We start from the raw sequence: 17,707 nt of genomic DNA on the forward strand, positions 1-17,707 counted from the left end.
CCCACCCTCATTATTCCATCTTGCATAAATGGATCAAGCTGATACAGAGAATTGTTTTCAAGGCAGCTTTCTAGATTCATGGCCAAGTACATACAACTCTTCTTTGAAGGCATCCTGTTGTGCCAAATGAATGAGCCTGAATGAAGCTCTTCTTCTCTCCTCAACACTTAAAGGCTTGGATATCTTCACCTTCTTTACTAGTCTTTGAATCTGGGCAATGACGTTCACAGCTGTAGTCCATTTTGAGGACCATGGTAGTCCCTATTGAAAATCCACTTGAATTATGGCCTCGGCCTTCAAAACTTGGACAGCCTTGACCTCAGGGTCACCCCCTGACAGCTCTTACATATCTTGTTTAGCAACCACCTCTTTCTCCCAGAGGAATCTGGGCCCTGTGAGCCAGTTTGAATTAATAAGCTCTTCTATCGTGAGGCCCCTCAAGGCATGGTCAGCAGGGATTCTAGGTTGGACAAATCCTTCAGCCAGCTCTCCCACCTTGATCTCAACTCAATGGGTAGTGGTTCATCCAAACTGATGGCCTTGTGACACATCTCTTGCAGCACCTTCTTGCCAGATATGATGAATGGAGCCAAAAACCCCAATGAATCATAAATGGAAGCCACATTGGAAAGAATTCCACGTCGTGTGCCAGGTTTCTCATCAAGCACAGCATTAAAGGTAAAAGCATCATTCTCCACATCCCACCTTACTCCCAGAACATTCCTTACTGGAAGATATTCATAATGAAAATCAACATTCAGAGCTTGAGCATCTTGAGCAAACTCAACAGATTCCAGACTTATGAGGCCATCATCCACATAGAAATTATTTCTGACAAGACTACCATCTGAAGGATATTCACTCTCATTAATGATGGAGAGATACTTCAAGCCATAATTGGCGCAACCTGGGGAGGATGATGCTCCAAAGAGATCTACTTTCATTCAATATTCTCTTCAGGAAACAACTGAAAGAATACTTGGGCAACAGAGGGGACAGAAAGACCAGGCTGATAGAGAAGGCCACACAAGGCACCATAGAGCAGAGCTCAGAAACTTGCTGACCACTGACTCTGGAGACAGACCAGATGTCAGGCTGGTAGAACCAGGGCAGGACACATGGGGACAGGTCAGGAGCTCAAACACAAGACTAGACAGGACAAAGCTCCACAAAAACACAAGTTAAATCCAAGTCAAATAATATAAACCAATGAATTAATAAGAGTAAAGTAACAAAATAAGAAATTACCAATTTAACCAACTTAAGATAATGATCAAACAAAACCAAGACTAAAAACTAAATATAAACTACAAATGAAAGCAAAGAGCAAGAACAAACAAATTAGACAGGGAGACGCAGACACATATTCAGCCACATCCACAGACAGAAGGGGTGAGAATGACAATGGACCAGTAAACACAAAAGGGTAAGGTGCACTATAAATAAGGAGGAAAATACATGAGGGACAGGTAAGCACAATTAGACCAACTAGGGTAACAAGAGGGTGTGGTAAAGAGGAGACAAGGAGGAGGTGCTAAAGGAGCACATGGCCGAGAAAATAACTAACAAAGCCATGTGCTGACACTAGACACAATTAAAAACATAAAACAAAGTGACAGTGCAAAACCCTGACAGGGAAGCTCCCTGACTAATATGTGGTGGCATATACCAGTCACATCCTTGGAGTTCACTCTATGTGGAGTACCTCTTATGATGCTCCAGCTCAGGTTGGTCTTGATGGCATAAGGCTCTTCATCACCTCCATTGATGACATGTCGAGGTGCCAATGCTCTCGAGCAATCATAGCCAATCAAAAGACCTACTCCACAATCAGGGTCACATGACCTTCAATTTAATCAAACTTAGCAGTACCACAAAATAAGCACATCATCATCAGAATGTATGCCATTGGCACACATACACAGTATTACATTTACATTGTAAAGTTTTAAAAATACAAAAAGGAGCAAAAACCATGATATTACAAATACCTCATACACAAGCTTACCAATTTATTTTCAAGAGGTCAAACACAAGTGGCAACAAGTAAAGAGAGATAGGCCTAGTAATGATTAGAATTAGCAACATAATTATTTGGCTAATACTGTTGTCAACCTATTCACAAGCAAAATATAAAATTTAATTAAAAATATTAGCCTTTTGTGTATATCACCCAATTCATGGCAATTCATAGACTTTGCAAAATTATGTAATTTAATATTGATAACAAAACTCAAGCTTTATCTGTGTATGCAGTAAAATTACTTATTATTATTATTTTATTTTAATTATTAATTATTTTTTGTAGCTTCTGAACAGCAGATAAGCCAGTCCCTGTGACGACTGGGTGAAGGAAAAGCTGGAAACAAGTGCAAGTATGAACAAGGCTTAATTAAAGGACAAAAAAAAAAAAAAAACTGGAACACAAACAACGCTGGGAAGATGATAATCCAAGAGGGTGGAAGGCAGTGAGGAATCCAGATGGTGGTGGTGAGTTGGCAGCAGGAGAGGGTGGCACAGGAAATGCGGGGAATCGAGCCGAAGGTAAGTGGTGATGCTTGTGATGGTTGCGATGAGTGGAAGAGGTTCTGGGGGAAGACACGGACATCCAAATGCAGAACAACACAAAAGCAAAGCACAGTTATCGACATGAAACAACGCTCTCACAAACACAAGACGTGAGACAAGACATAATATAGGGAGAGTAATGAGTGACAGCTGCTGCTGATGACAATTAACGGAGACGCCCACAAACTAATCAGTGCAGACGCGAAACACACAGACCTCAGCCCCACAAAGTGCAAAACCCAGAGATCACGGTTTACCAACCATTACAGTACCCCCCCTCTAAGAACGCCTCCTGGAGTTCCCATAAGGGCCTACCTGCTGATTGTAATCATCAATAAGGGAGCGATATAAGGGAGTGATCCAATATGTCCCTAGCAGGTACCCAACTCCTCTCCTCCGGACCGTAACCTTCCCAGTCCACCAGGTACTGGAATCCTCGCCCCCTCCGTCTCGAGTCCAGAATACGATTAACCGAATATGTCGGTTTCCCAACTACGAGACGCGGCGGCGGGGGAACCGGAGTAGGTGGATTAATACATGCATAAAACACGGGTTTAATTTTGGACACATGAAAGGCGGGAGCTAACTTGTTAGATACGGATCGCAGAGGAATGTTATTGGTAGAAAGCCACACTTTTTGACCCACGACGTAAAGGGAATGAAATGTGCCGCTTTCGAGAACCGGTCTACTACGGTCAAAACAACCGTCATGCCATTAGAGGGTGGGAGGGCGGTGACAAAATCTAGTGCAATGTGGGACCAGGGTCTCGAAGGGAGAGACAGCGGTTGAAGGAGCCCATCAGGAGGTCGGTTAGATGACTTACCACTGGTGCAAACTGAGCAAGCCAAAACAAAATCGTGGACGTCACGAGCCATAAGTGGCCACCAGAATCGTTGTCTAACCAACCCATTAGTTTGAATTATCCCTGGATGACAAGCAACATTAGAGCAGTGACCCCACTGAATGAATTCAGACCTTTACTCCTCCGGCACAAATAAACGATTCGGTGGACAACCGGGCGGAGGTGTTACCCCTTCTAAGGCCGTCTTGATCTTCGATTCGACCTCCCATACGAGCGCTGAGACAACTACTCTCTCAGGTAAAATACACTCGGGAGTCACCGGGCGGGTGGAGGGATTAAAAAGATGTGATAAAGAATCGGGTTTCACATTTTTGGAACCCGGGCGGTACGATAGAGTAAAATCAAATGGACCGAAAAAAAGTGCCCACCGAGCCTGCCTGGAATTGAGTCTTTTGGCAGTTCTAATGTACTCTAAATTCTTATGATCGCTCCAAACAATGAAAGGTACCCCTGAGCCCTCCAGCCAGTGACGCCACTCCTCTAAAGCTAATTTGACGGCCAACAATTCTGTTACCAGGACTCTGCTATCAGTAATGAATCAATAAGTATTCTGACACATGAAGTATTTGGTGCCATATGGAAATTACCTAACAATAAAGCATGTGGTATGGATTCAATAACTGCAGAGCATCTGACAAATGCCAGTCTTATGCTTGCTTCCCTCTTAGCAATCAACTTTACTGGTTTGTTGATCCATGGCATACTACCATATTCAATGTTGTCTATTCTGCTTGTCCCAGTTATTAAGGCTGCCTGGATAATTATAGATCGATAGCATTGGCCAGTATTTTATCCAAGGTAATGGAAAGAATCCTCCTTGATAGAGTGAGTGGGTATATCTCTTCCCTGGATAATCAGTTTGGATTTAAGCCAAACCATGGCACAGACATGTGTATTTATGCTCTTAAAGAAATAGTGAATTTGTATAAGTCTAAAAATTCCACTATTCTCATGTGTTTTATTGATGCCTCCAAAGCATTTGATTGAGTGAATCACAAACAGCTTTTTATTAAGCTAAAGCAAAGGGGAGTCCCTGGGTATATTGTGAGGGTTCTTGCCTATTGGTATGCCCACCAGTAGATGCATATCAAATGGGGGGGTAGCATATCTGCCCCCTTTAGAGTGCCCAATGGTGTTAGGCAGGGAGGAATCTTGTCCCCTGTCTTATTTAATTTATATATGGATGAACTGTCAAGGAGACTAAATGGTTGCAACCCTGGCAGTATGATTGGTGGCATGCTGGTGAATCATCTTATGTATGCAGATGACCTTGTTACTTATAGTCTGAGTAGTGCTGGGCAGCAGGAGCTTCTTAATATATGCTCTGATTATGGGGTGGAATTTGATATACAATACAATTCCAGCAAAAGTGCTGTTTTAATATGCAGAACGAAATAGGATAAATTGCTTAATTTTCCTGTGTTCATGCTAGCCAATAATTGTCTTGAGGTCTGCAAAAAGATTAAATACCTTGGTCATTGTATTGCAGATGATATGAATGATGATGATGACATATACAGACAGTGTTATAAGTTATATGCACAGGCAAACACCATAGCACGTAAGTTTGGTTACTGTTCTACTCGAGTTAAAGTGGCTCTGTTCAAAGCTTACTGTACACAACTCTATACAGCCCATCTGTGGTCTTCTTACAAAAAAATCTACCATGCAGAAGTCACAAGTTGCCTACAATGATGCAATGAGAATTTTACTCAAGGTTCCCAGAGGAGGGAGTGCTAGTCAGATGTTTGTATCTGTAGGAGTAGCCACACTGAAAGCACTTTTAAGACATTTGATGTTTAAATTTATGCAACGTCTGGATGAGTCTACTAACAGTATCATGGTGGCACTCTCAAATCCCTTAGTTACTACAGGTACAAAACCAGACTGAGAGTGCATTGGCTGAAATGTCTGTATGTATTTTAATTATTGTATTTGCTTTTTTTTTTCTTACTGATTGTTGTTTGTTTGTTTTGTTTGTTTTTATCTGTCCTGTCTTGCGTGGCTTTTGGACATGAGTCTGGCAAATAAACTGAATTGAATTGAAAATAAAGTGAGATAACAGGTGCTCTGCGTTATGCAAACTCAAGCATTAACTCTTGAAAATAATTAATTCTTAAAAAAATTAATTGAGTGTCTCAATAAGGCTATTACAGGTTAAATTTTATCATCTGCCAGATAAAAGTCTCTATGTCTGATCAGTTTGAAAAGTAATTGCACAAATCTCAACAAGCGTTATCATTGATGAGTAATACTTCAAGTGTGGATTTATCCAAACAGAAAAAGCAATGCTGGCAACAATATAGCTTGTCAAGTTTGCTAAATCTGTGCTAAGCTTTTTTTAGCATCTTATGTTTGGAATGGACTTACATTCATCTTTAAGTCAATTGTTGTTTTTAAGTCTCCACTTACTCTAAACTCTGTTTGGATGGGAAACACCTGTTCTTGTAGACGAGATTAGGAGTGTCTCCCTGTGAGGAGTGTGTTTGACTGATAATAAGATTCTCTGTAGTCTGTTACAAAGACTTCACTCACAGATTCAAGTAATGACAGTATAGTTACAGTAGTGCACCTTAAATGATAAATTATGTCATCATTTACTCACCCTTATGTGGTTCCAAATCTAGATGATTTTCATTATTTGGTGAAACAGGAATAATGTTGCTCATGCTGCTGTTTTCCATACGCTGAAAAAAATGGGGACAAATGTTGTTGAGGTCTAAAACGACAACAAACATTAAGGTAATATGTCGACAGTAAATATGATGAGCTACACCAGTAGTTGGAAGAGAACTGTCTTCATATATATATAGTAAAACTTAACCGAGACCAGGTGGTTAAAAGTAAATTAAATTAAATTAAATTAAATTAAATTAAATTAAATTAAATTAAATTAAATATACTTTTTTATTTTCACTTTGAACATATTTTATTTCAGCTAGTTTACAAAGCAATATTTCGCATTTTCATTTGGTTTTACTTGATGTGCTAAAAGACTAAAACTAAAATAATTTAAATAATATAAATCAATATGAATAAGTGAAAATACTATACAGAATATAAATATTCTGAAAAAAGAAAAAACCTTGACAAAACTTAGAACAAAAATACTAAAACTAAATAAAATTATCTAATGAATATATATATATATATATATATATATATATATATATATATATATATATATATATATATATATATATATATATATATATATATATATATATATATATATATATATATATATGTATATACATATATATACATATGTATATATATATATATATATATATATATATATATATATATATATATTCAATACAAATATAAAAAAAATAAAAAAAAAACATTAAAGGGGGGGTGAAATGATCATTTTCACTCAATATCCTTTTAATCTTGAGTAACTATAGAGTAGTTCTGCATCCTTCATAACTCCAAAAAGTCTTTAGTTTTGTTATATTTATAAGAGAAAGATAGTCTGTACCGTTTTTTTTTTCTTTTGCATTGAGAGCTGGAAGTTGTGACATTACCGTGAGGAAAAAAACATCGTCCAAAACAAACCATGGCCCATAGTCAGATTTCGCCGTATATTTATGGTCTAGAATCAGATCCAGAGGCTGAAATTTAACAAGAGCAGCAGCAGCAATGATGTCTCTATGTCATATGTATTGAAACTGTATATATTTGCTTAGCGGTTTTGGAAAATGACTAAGTTCCACTTTATGTAGTTTTTTTTTTTTTAAGGTGTAACATGTGGAAAGTGCAGTTTGATGACAACATTGCATGTTGTTTACTTGATGTGCTTACGCTCCGATAGCTAAGTTAACAACACAGAGATATTTGAAGCAGTTTTACTCACCGCCTGCGGTTCCAACACACGATCGTGACCCTTTTTCGTTGGGACTGCATTATCCTTAAGAAATAAATGATATGCAAGTCCGGCGTCAAACTGGGCCTTGTTTGTAAAACAAGCATCTTCGAAATGCAGGGAACAAACAAAAACACTTGCACAACTCCGTTGATGCTCTGTAAAAATAAACTCCATCCACTGGTCCCTTAATGCTGTTTTTTTTTTGGTAATCTATGCAGGGTTGTCTTGCCCTGGCAACCAAAAACACACTCCTTTTGTGACATTTCGGTCTCTCGCTCTGATCAGTGAAGTCTGTGCTCTGCTATACGGGAGCGTGCGCTCTTCTGGCAGAAGTGCCCTTAGGAACCATATAAGGAAATTCCGCTCCATCTAACGTCACAACTTGTGACAAACCGCAAGAGAAATTTTTGGAACAAAAATACTCCTTCAAACGTACAACTTAATTTTTTAAACTTTGTCCATTAAGAGTGTAAAAAACTCAGTATGGATGAAATAGCATCCCCCCCCCCTTTAAAGTATCCCAACGAAACTTAAATATTGTATTCAGGTAATATCAAATTAAGTTGACGAATAACAGTGAGAATGTGCAGACATATTCATATTTGGTACTAATCAGACCATTTACCTTCCACAATTTTTCAGATTTACAGTTATGTTACACATTACTTTTTAGAAGTACTAATATTCCATGTATTCTAATCAATATGATGCAATTAAAAATGTGCAATTCTAATATAATATTTTCATGTTTTAAATGGCATCAGATATGCTTGAATTTCAATTTCATATTTCTACAACTTACATAAAAGATCTAATCCCACAATGGACTGAAATGAAAAAAGCAACAATGCATTTGGAATAAAGGCCAATCTCATTTCCTTTGAAAACGGAGGCAGTCCTGTAGAAGCCATAATCAATACAGAATCAGAGATCAAGATTAGACTAGAATTAACTAACTACTGTGAATTGAACTGTGAAACTGTTTCCCTGCAGATGACAATCTTTCCTGTTTCAATAAACCATCGACAGTGTGTAAGAAGAGAATATGCAGATGTTTACCAGCTTTCTAAAGAAAAGCCACTGATATTGTTGTCCCTTACCAATGGGCCTGAGGGGGGAAAGACTAAAAATCTGGGAAGTAACATAGAGCTAAAATATGTAATGCAAGAAAGTATGATGTCAGCGATTATATTACCACCATGAATAGCACTCATTCTCTTAAGGCGCTGATTTGTGACTCAATATAAATGTCACCATCTGTCATTTTGAAATTACGTGATATAAAAACTCTCAAATAAAATAATATCGGGCAGTTTATCCTCTTTTATGTAAGGGCACTCTGTTGTTTTATGATATAATTGATGATACTTAGCCTTTGTGTTGGTGTGTATTTTCTCACAAGGCAGCCAACTGTAAAATGGGAGGTTAATTCTGCACACATGAATAGGCACCTTGAAAATAAGCACACTGCCTGAGCTCTATGGGGGAAGAGAGAGAGCCTTTGAAGTCATGTAATGTACACCTACCCCTCCCTCATTCTCTTTAATTGTATTTGTTTCAAGTGTAGTTGAGAAGAAAAACTTTTCCCCCATCCTTGCATTCATATTTAGAGTGAGGACCGGTGAATAGGCCTGGGTTGGAGCACAGTTGCTCCTCTGAGGAGATGGATGGCGGGCTCTTTTGTGTGTGGAGGAAGTGTATTTGAAAAGGTCATTGATGGAGACCCAAGGATGCCCCTCTTTCATGTGGATCCGAGCAGCTTGTTTGTCATTAGCACTAGGCACTGAGGTGCTAAATGTTGTTTGCTTTTCGACAGCAGCCAAAGCCGCTCTTTTTGAAGTGGCCCCTCCAAATTAAGGCTGCCCACTGTTCCTCTCAGATGACACAGATAAACTCGACAGACTCAGTCGGACTCAAGTCCACCCGTTGACACGTATTCTTTTCTCCTAAACCCTTTAAAAAATGAGCAAACGTAGAGCTAGTAATGTGCGGGTAATAGCTCGAATTAGGGGCGCCATTGTTTCGGTCAGTGCCACACACAACCGAGTAAAGCCAACACATTTGCACCTCACTGAGATCAAAGATTCAAGCCTTTTTTGTGGATGCAATCACTTAGGCAAATGAGATTCTGTGTAACCACCTCTTTGTGTAGTTTAAGTTGGGCTTTTGTGTAAAACAAATGGGGGCATTATGGGTTTTGGCAGAGGAAGAGGTACTATCAAAGGGAAGCGGTCTCTGCTATTAAGCTCAGTAAACTGTACGCAGTACAAAGGAGACAATTGAGGAACATTAAATTGGCTTTGGCTATTTCCCTTCAGAGCAGGGAGAGGAGAAGTGAATGTGACATAATTGTCTTTAATGATGAAGATCAGCGGTCTGAGCGCTCCTATGGAAAGACATTGTCTCTTTTCAGAGGGAGACAGGAGATATGCCTTTCTTTTCCGAAGTGATTGTGTAAATCTCTGTTGAGGTCTGCAGAGTTATCTGACTTCAACTCTGGGTGACCTACAAACCTCAAAGAGGAAGACGCCTCCAGCATTTTCACTTCGGGGAATCGCTGATCCAAACTTATAAGAAGGGCATCGCATGTGGAGCACCTTAAAATATTTAGTGGGCTATATTTAGTTGCTGTGTTAAAGGAATAGTTTACGATCAAAAGAGCAGTCCTTTTTGTGAAAGAATCAAAACATCCTCAAGCTCAATAACTGACAAAAAAAATAAAAAAATAAAAATAAAAACAACTCCCATAAATGTTGCCAATGTGACCTGGATCATATGATTAGTGCCATGTGTGTGACAGATCCAAACTTATCATTAGGTATGTTTACATCCGCTAACTTTCGTCAGTCCAACTGAAACCAATCAGAATGTTCATAATGTCTAAAATAAAGTAACAAACGTAAATGTCAGATGAGCTTTTTTAGCCAATAATTATATAATATTCAGTCTTCTCCACTGACAAGTTTGTAAGATGTAAATAAACATATGCATGTTCATAAGAAGCAAAACATATGTAAACATCAGATCTTATTATAAAAGGGCTGGTAAACATGGTAAACATATGTATCATGACACTGTGCATGTATGCAAGCTACTTTTGAATCTGATTAAAAAAAATTAAATACTTAATTGCTTCCTATTGATCAGATTATTCTGGTGATATCAGAACTATATTTATAAAAAAATAAAGTACAAATTCTGAATCTGAAGACTTGGAACGAAGGGTTCAAGTTCTGTATTACTTTATGGTGTGGCCTTTAATACACAATGGAGACCAGCATGTTTCCTTTCCCCCTCTGCTAATGGACTGATACTCAATAGTGACTTTTTATGAGTGGGTGTGGAAGCTTTTGCACTAATCAGACACCCAGCACCATGGTGACAGCAAAGAAGTTGCCTCTGTCCTCCACATGACACAACTCACGCTCATTGCCAGCCATATCACCAGCACAGTGCTGCTATAGGAGACTACACAGTAATCACTTAAAATCACTGTTGCACACAAGGTGTTGGTTCCTCTTTTGAATGTATATGTATGGATGCTTTAAAGTTTACTTTAATAATAAATAAATGTTAAATAAAATATTAATACATTGGCAATAATGTATATGGTACTGACATACATGGCATCCATAAAATTTATTCCAGAAATAAACATCCCAGTATTCTCTCTAAGTCACCTTTAGTTTAAAAAGAGATTGGACCAATGACTCAAATTTTACTATTTTATACAAATTTTCTCTGAATAATTTCTCATCAAATACTTCCAAAAAATAAATAAGAAGTAGTAACTAATTCGAATACAAAAATAGGAGTAATTATTTTTTTTTTTTTTTGTGCAAAACTATGAGAAGTATAAATTTGTATTTTTTTCTGTGACTGAGAGATTTAGCGATTTCTAAAATTGTAAATGACAGGTACATGAGTGATGTTTGCCATGAAACTTTATAAAGCCATTCCAGCATCTGTTCAGTGTTTCTTGAGTGAAAAATGAGAGGCTGTTTGTCTTTTTCTCACATCATATTCTGAAGGCATAATTCTGTTGTTTCTGAGTCAGTCATTTATCAACACGAATGGAAATAACTTTTCCACAAGACATCAAAACATGACAAATATTTATCATGTATATGCCGACAGGCGTTAGTGACCAAGATGTCCATAAATCACCTTGTCAAACTGAGTGAAACGAGAGCGAGCATTCAGACCATTCTCAGATGTTCCATGACATAACAAGCCCTTTTAGTTTAATGATGATATAAACAACCAGATAATGTGTCAAGATTATGTCTTAGAAAGCTAACACATTTTTCACCATTAAACTAACCCAAGTGTTGCATTAATTTTCTGCCAAGCATCCAAACCAAAGCATTACTTTTGCATATGGCTGTGGTCTATTTAAAACATTTCAAAAAGGCCCCATCTAAAGTTTCAGAAGAGATCTCAACAATGTCTCAAATTGCGCTCAAATTTGCCAAGATTGCACATTTTCCAATCAAAAGACAAAGGGTTCAATATGAATTCAAATGTTACTCAAAATCTTCAAAATTCTAAAGTTATCCGAACTATACTATAATTAATCTTTTTATTGCTCTATACTCTTACTGTATGTCAGAAATTGAGGATAATTTTTGAAGAGAAATATCTAAACATCTAATTCTCCATTAAACAAAGCAACTCAGAATTTTGCCTGGGAGTTTCTTCAGGCCAAAAGTCTTCTTCAGGCCAAACATTTTCAAAGTGTTGAAAAGAAAGCTATTTGACTGTAAATATGGTGTTTGTCATCTTGAGATACCTCTGGAAACTCGGTAATAAAAGGTAACAAGGGATATATTATAATTCTCATATAAACCTAGTTGTTGACTAACTGTTTCTTGCCCTCTTCCAATCCAAGTCTTTTGATTCGAGGTAAACAGACCCATAGAGGAGGTGGAGTATTATTCTCTAAGTCTGGGTTTGGACTCTCTCAGGCTGTTGAAAACCATGCATCTTAAAGAGCTCATGTCTGTGATGCCTGCCATCCTTGCAGTCGGATCTTGCTGTCTTTTATTTGCAAGCATGGCAGTCAGTCAGCTAGTTAAACAGCACAGGGTCATTCCAAGCCGTCCTACAGCCAACACTGACCAGCAAACCTCTACTCTATGTGACACAGAAGAGACATCTCTGTATTTATGCACATTGCAGAGACTCGGGTATATAATTCCACAAATGCTAAATGAAATTGAATACAATATCATACAACATATCTGAATTTTAATAATTCTTGGAAAGGTAATGCAATTAGGCTATTTTCATAATATTCCAGGATGTTCAGTTTTAATAACCGCATCAGTATTTTCTCCCCTTTGATGCAAACATCAAATCAGTGACTGGTAGGTAGGTAAGATCATACTAGTAATTACACACAACCTTAAAATTAAAGACAACTACTCAAATGTCATTCATTTATGCTGCATATTATAATAAAGAGCTGTGAAAAACACCTTTTAATGTTCAAAATGCTTCCTTAATTGTATACTTTCATCTCACTGCATCCTGTTTAAGGAGATCTGAGCTTTAAAATGAGAACTAAATTAACTCATTTTGATTGAAATTCTCTTTTTAATTTTATTTAAATAAGGCAATGAAAAATATACATGTATCTGGTCCCTTCTCTTTTACTCAAACTCTTCAGATAAGTAAATCAAATACAGTGATTGATTAGAAGAAAAAAAAGAAGTTAAATCAAATATTACAATATATACAGCCATGCGTCCCATTCATCTTGCCAAATGTCATTGAAAACAACCAGACTACCTTCAACAGCATATACTTTCGAGGTTAAATGCTCATTTCACATTAATGTGTTTGGGTTCTTTTTAAGTAACTCAGCGTGTGAGCCCCAGTTACTTAACTATTTGTTGAAAAATAGTATGTGCCATGAAGTGTTGACTGATCTCAACTTCAAAGTTAACCAGGCTTTAAGGGCAGTTTGCAAACATTCACACTACTATGTTCAGAAGCCCCAGTATTGCTGCTTTATTGTATCTAGTTGGAAAATAAAGTGGGAAATCCACCTTTTCACACTTATGTTTGCAGATCATTTCTGCCTGAACTTTTAAAACATCCTTTATTGACTCCTGATTCCTTAGTGAAGAAGATCAAATGGCCTTGACCTGTTGCAAGACTTAACTGCTTTACTGTATGCAGACTGCGGAGGTTTGGGTTTCTTTTGCACCATTGTGCAACTTGGGAATCCATCCACAGATGTTTGTGGTCTTCAAGCGGTTGACGGTATTGACAAAAGCTGGGAGAAAGCCACTCCAATGCCAGCCGAAGCACATGGATGGGAAAGGGATAATTGCAAACTGTACATCCTGTGCTTTGAAATGCTTACCCTACTGCTTTGTCTCTCTTGACAGCTCCAGGTAAAAGATTAAAGTTTCCAATTACAGCTGGGAGAAATTCAAAAGGAAGCAATACCCGGAAAAAGGACTTTCTGAATGAGGGCGTGTTTTGAGAGGAAGGGTATTTGCTCTATCGCAGCATTGTGTTCTGTTTGAACTGTTAAAATGACAAACATTGAAACATAAAAAGAGTTTAATAATAATAATTTAACCATGTATAGAAGCCAGTAAATTGCTTGAAGTATAATATATGTGCCATAATGATTCACTCGAAGCACCGGCTATGTGAACATTGTGCCATTAAACACTGCCACTATCTGTAAGCATAATTGAACTTTAAAGAAAAGGTGACTATAGCCAGTCTCCATGTGCTATACCTTATTAAAGCCTCTCACCTTCAAAGAGTGAGACAGACAGAATTCACAAGCAGACTTCAAACAGATGCTTGTTTGTAATGTGTGACCTGTCTATATAAATGCTTTTGAAATCATTGGATCAATCAGACATGCATGGCTTTTTAATCTCTGTTCCAAGGCTGGTTAGTTTACATTACTGCTATTTTGTTTTCTTTATCTGTTGTGACATTGGTCTTTCATGTTTTTCCTCGAGATTTTGTATATTGATCTCTGAAAAAACATTTTTAAAATAATAGATCCTTCACTGATCATTATAATCTCCTTGTTCTCTTTGATAAGTTTCAACAGGTTTTACACAAAGTGACTTCAAAGTAATAAAAAGTAAAAATAGCCTCCGAGATGCAGTTAAATAATGACCACCCAATGACTTACAATTTTACCTTTTTTTAAGTAGTGGAAAGGTTTCTAATGGCTTATTAAATAAGGACACACCTTATTAAATACCTTAATTAAACTTCTAGACGTGAATGCATTCCAGCCCTCAGCTCCGACCACACCTGTATGTTCTTTACATACGATATAACAAACTACCACAGTGAAATATATACTCTCTGTTAATGTAAGCATGATTTAAGACATTGCATACTTTATATCATCTTTATTTGGAATAAAATAGACATTTAAATCAGCTCTGTATGACTGTAAAACTAGATGAATACACATTTAAGATTTAAGACTAGCAAAAGACCCGATGCACCTTCTTTCAGGGTTGACAAAAATATCTGAATTAAGTGCCAACTGCCTTATATTATTTACAGTATAATACAGTAATTTACTGCAAAATTTAAGTTCCGTGGAGAAACAATTATATAAACTCTGCAATGCTGACACAAGAAAATGGAGGAAAAACAGAGTATCCCATTCCAAGTCGAGCTTCTCCTCAGTCACTCGTGGACTCAAGTCTTTCTTTTTTCACTTCTCTGGGAGCTTTGTGAAAGAAAATTCCTCGAACATTCATTCAGTGTTTCTGGCAAGTGTGCAGACTTCGTGATGACTTGCTGCCATCTCTTTGCGTTCTGCAGGACAGACCTTCTGCACAATCGCAACGCTGGAATATCTCCAAGCCATGGGTGCCTTTCCTCTTGTGCTTTGTGCAGACCTGGCCTACTTTTAGGACAGGCTTGCAGATTTTGGACCAAAAGTGACGGGCACAGCAGAGTCCCTCAATACAGTCTGATGATCTCAGGCAGTTCTCTCCCTCCAGACCTTTAAAAACAAAACAACACTCATGAATACCGTGCACAACTTAAATGTTTTTTTAGGTTTGAATGACCATTATGAGGCAACAGAGGATTTGAGCTTCAAAAATATGTGCTATTCTACACATACATCATTGAATATTGTAATCATTGTTTACCTTTTAGCATTTGGTTTTGTGGGGAATCTTGAGTTGCAACTTTTGGTGGCACCACAACAGTTGAGTTTTCTTGGGAGATGGACACAAACTCTTCCATTCCAATCTGGTGGATCATGTCAGGATCATTTGGCAGACAAACTCCTATTAAGAAGACACGTTTTAAATGTTAGCGAACACTGCTTGTTGTTTGATTAAGGCTAACGATAAAAGGTTTTTAATCTTCGTATTTCATTACCGTTGTTGCAGTGGTTGCCAGGGCAGCACATCGCATCCCGGATGCAGCGCTTCCTGCGCTTCTTGCACTGGAGACAGACACCGCGAGACAGGAAGCAGAACTCGTCGCCACCGCATTCCTCATCACTCTCGCAGATTAAAGGCTGCTGGAGTTTAGAAATACACTATTAGTCGAACGACCACAAAGTCAAAGCAGCTGTCTGAGAAAACATGCGCTCGTTTAAATTCTTACCTGCAGTGCATCAATGGCGAAGTTCAGACTGCCGCTGTCCGCAGGTGTCTCATCCGTACTCGTGCTGACCGGGTAAGCGGGACTCGCCACACCTGGACCGACCTTAATAGCGTTGGAGTTGAGCACCACAGAACCGGCGGATGCCGCTTTGATACAGACCACAAGTATGAGGCATGCGGTAGAGAAAATGGCAAAGTTCAGCATCTTCAGGGCTGGTATTCCTTGGAGGATGGAGGATGTATTCCCGAGGTGAGCGGAGCTCTTCTGTAGTTCCTCATGAGCCCAAGACGCTTTATTTATACGCGCGCGGAGCTGTTTGCGCACCCGCCCCTCGCTGAGAGTAACAAAGGGCTGGATGAAATTTCAAAGAGTTGTGTCATGAGCGGTCTGTCTATCAGTCTGTCTGTCTTCATGAGCTGCCATCAAACAGCCACCACAGTAATACGTATTGCATGGGAAAGAAACATCAGTCGAGAAATGTTGAATATTGTTTCAGTAATTTTCTAGTTTTCTATATTATGTATTATACATTTTGTAGTATAGTAGCTACATTTACCGTTTTTATTATTATTATTCTTAATTCTTGATTATTCAAATAGTTATCAAATAATTAAAATCCCTTCTGGATATTAGTCATCGGACATTTAAACATTAATTATCCCGATAATTATTTTTCGTAACTTACGTTTTTTTTTTTTTCTTTTTTTTTTTTTCAGAGTAAGTTTGTATATTCCATGTAAGAAATGCAGCATAGCTTTTGCAGAAATTGTCATAACCGTGATGGGGGCCCTTTGAAATGCGTTTGATTGTGCAGAGATCAAAGTGAACATGCAAATAAGAAGAAGTGAGAAGTTTACCGAATTAATTATCATTCAGTCTGTGCTTTTAAACAAACAGTGAGTGATTAACAATCTGAGATAAGATGGGATGCTCTTAGATGACGTCGTTTATCTTTTGATCTGATTATAAAGATTTGAGCAGAACAGAATAAAATAATTTTACATGAATAAACTCGTTTCTAAAAATCCAATTTTTATCCAAATTAAGTGAGCAACCCATGTGTTCATATGTAGCCTATCTTTATCAAAAGATAGACATTTATTTGTCTATTTAGTAGCTTGGTGACCTCCTAACTAACAGATTTGAGAGTTTTTGAACTAAATTTGTGTTTATTTACAGTCGCTATCTACTCCATTCTGAAAAGTCTGCTCTAAAATTGTTAAATGAACAGTAATAGTATCATGATAATATGACATATCGGTGGACATAAAACGCGCGAATGGTTTAAAAATTCCAAAATATCCGTCTAGCCAATACTCCGAGGTAGCTCCCAAATCAATGTCTTTGATCTTGTTGACATGGGTCAGTTCTAATAGACGACCACATGACAAACACTGAATAGCCTACACTTCATTAAACGCGAATTGGCAGGGTTCATCCCCATCCCTTTGTCTATTGGCTTAGATTTAATTGTACATCCAAAGCCTACAGTGGTGTAAAATGAAGCGTGTGTAAAGGAGCCTTTGATGAGCTCAGATCAAACAGGACTGAAGCCCGTGTCTTAATAAGACTTCCACAGCGTTGGCATTTTCGCAAACAGTCCATTTGCTCGGTTTTAGCGGCTTTTTGTAGACATTGTTCTCAGCAGATTCATTAAGTGGGATGCCAGGTGAGGTAATCCTGTTTTAAAATTCCTGATGACGGCTTATTCAGGTCAGGGCTTCTGAGTGACCACTGAGTAGGCCTAAGCCTATTATTCACTACAGAATAAAAATAACAAATA

At 37.9% G+C, this 17,707-nt stretch overlaps 1 protein-coding gene across 2 annotated transcripts; it reads right to left on the reverse strand.

Annotated features, from left to right (window-relative positions):
• Positions 1–14,684: 14,684 nt before the first annotated feature.
• LOC128025014 (dickkopf-related protein 1-like) lies at positions 14,685–16,186 on the reverse strand. Of its 2 annotated transcripts, none has more exons than XM_052610963.1 (4): positions 15,925–16,186; positions 15,694–15,835; positions 15,459–15,599; positions 14,685–15,307 (listed from the first exon to the last, which is right to left on the reverse strand). In XM_052610963.1, exons 1-4 carry the CDS (start codon positions 16,126–16,128, stop codon positions 15,060–15,062), a joined length of 735 nt encoding a protein of 244 aa, XP_052466923.1. In that variant the 5' UTR covers positions 16,129–16,186; the 3' UTR covers positions 14,685–15,059. The 2 variants fall into 2 exon arrangements, with proteins under 2 accessions (XP_052466923.1, XP_052466922.1); XM_052610962.1 differs by having other exon boundaries at positions 15,694–15,838.
• Between the last annotated feature and the right edge of the window lie 1,521 nt (positions 16,187–17,707).

Source organism: Carassius gibelio, chromosome A12 (genome assembly GCF_023724105.1).
Source record: "Carassius gibelio isolate Cgi1373 ecotype wild population from Czech Republic chromosome A12, carGib1.2-hapl.c, whole genome shotgun sequence".
In the NCBI taxonomy this organism is placed as follows: Eukaryota; Metazoa; Chordata; class Actinopteri; order Cypriniformes; family Cyprinidae; genus Carassius; species Carassius gibelio.

Bases quoted from the DNA above. Each gene is read 5' to 3' on its own strand.
- LOC128025014 (XM_052610962.1), bottom strand. From the start codon at position 16,128: ATGCTGAACTTTGCCATTTTCTCTACCGCATGCCTCATACTTGTGGTC. The intron at 15,600-15,693 runs GTAATGAAATAC...TCTTCTTAATAG, and splicing joins TGGCAACCACTGCAACAACG to GAGTTTGTCTGCCAAATGAT. The intron at 15,308-15,458 runs GTAAACAATGAT...TTGTTTTTAAAG, and splicing joins ACAAAACCAAATGCTAAAAG to GTCTGGAGGGAGAGAACTGC.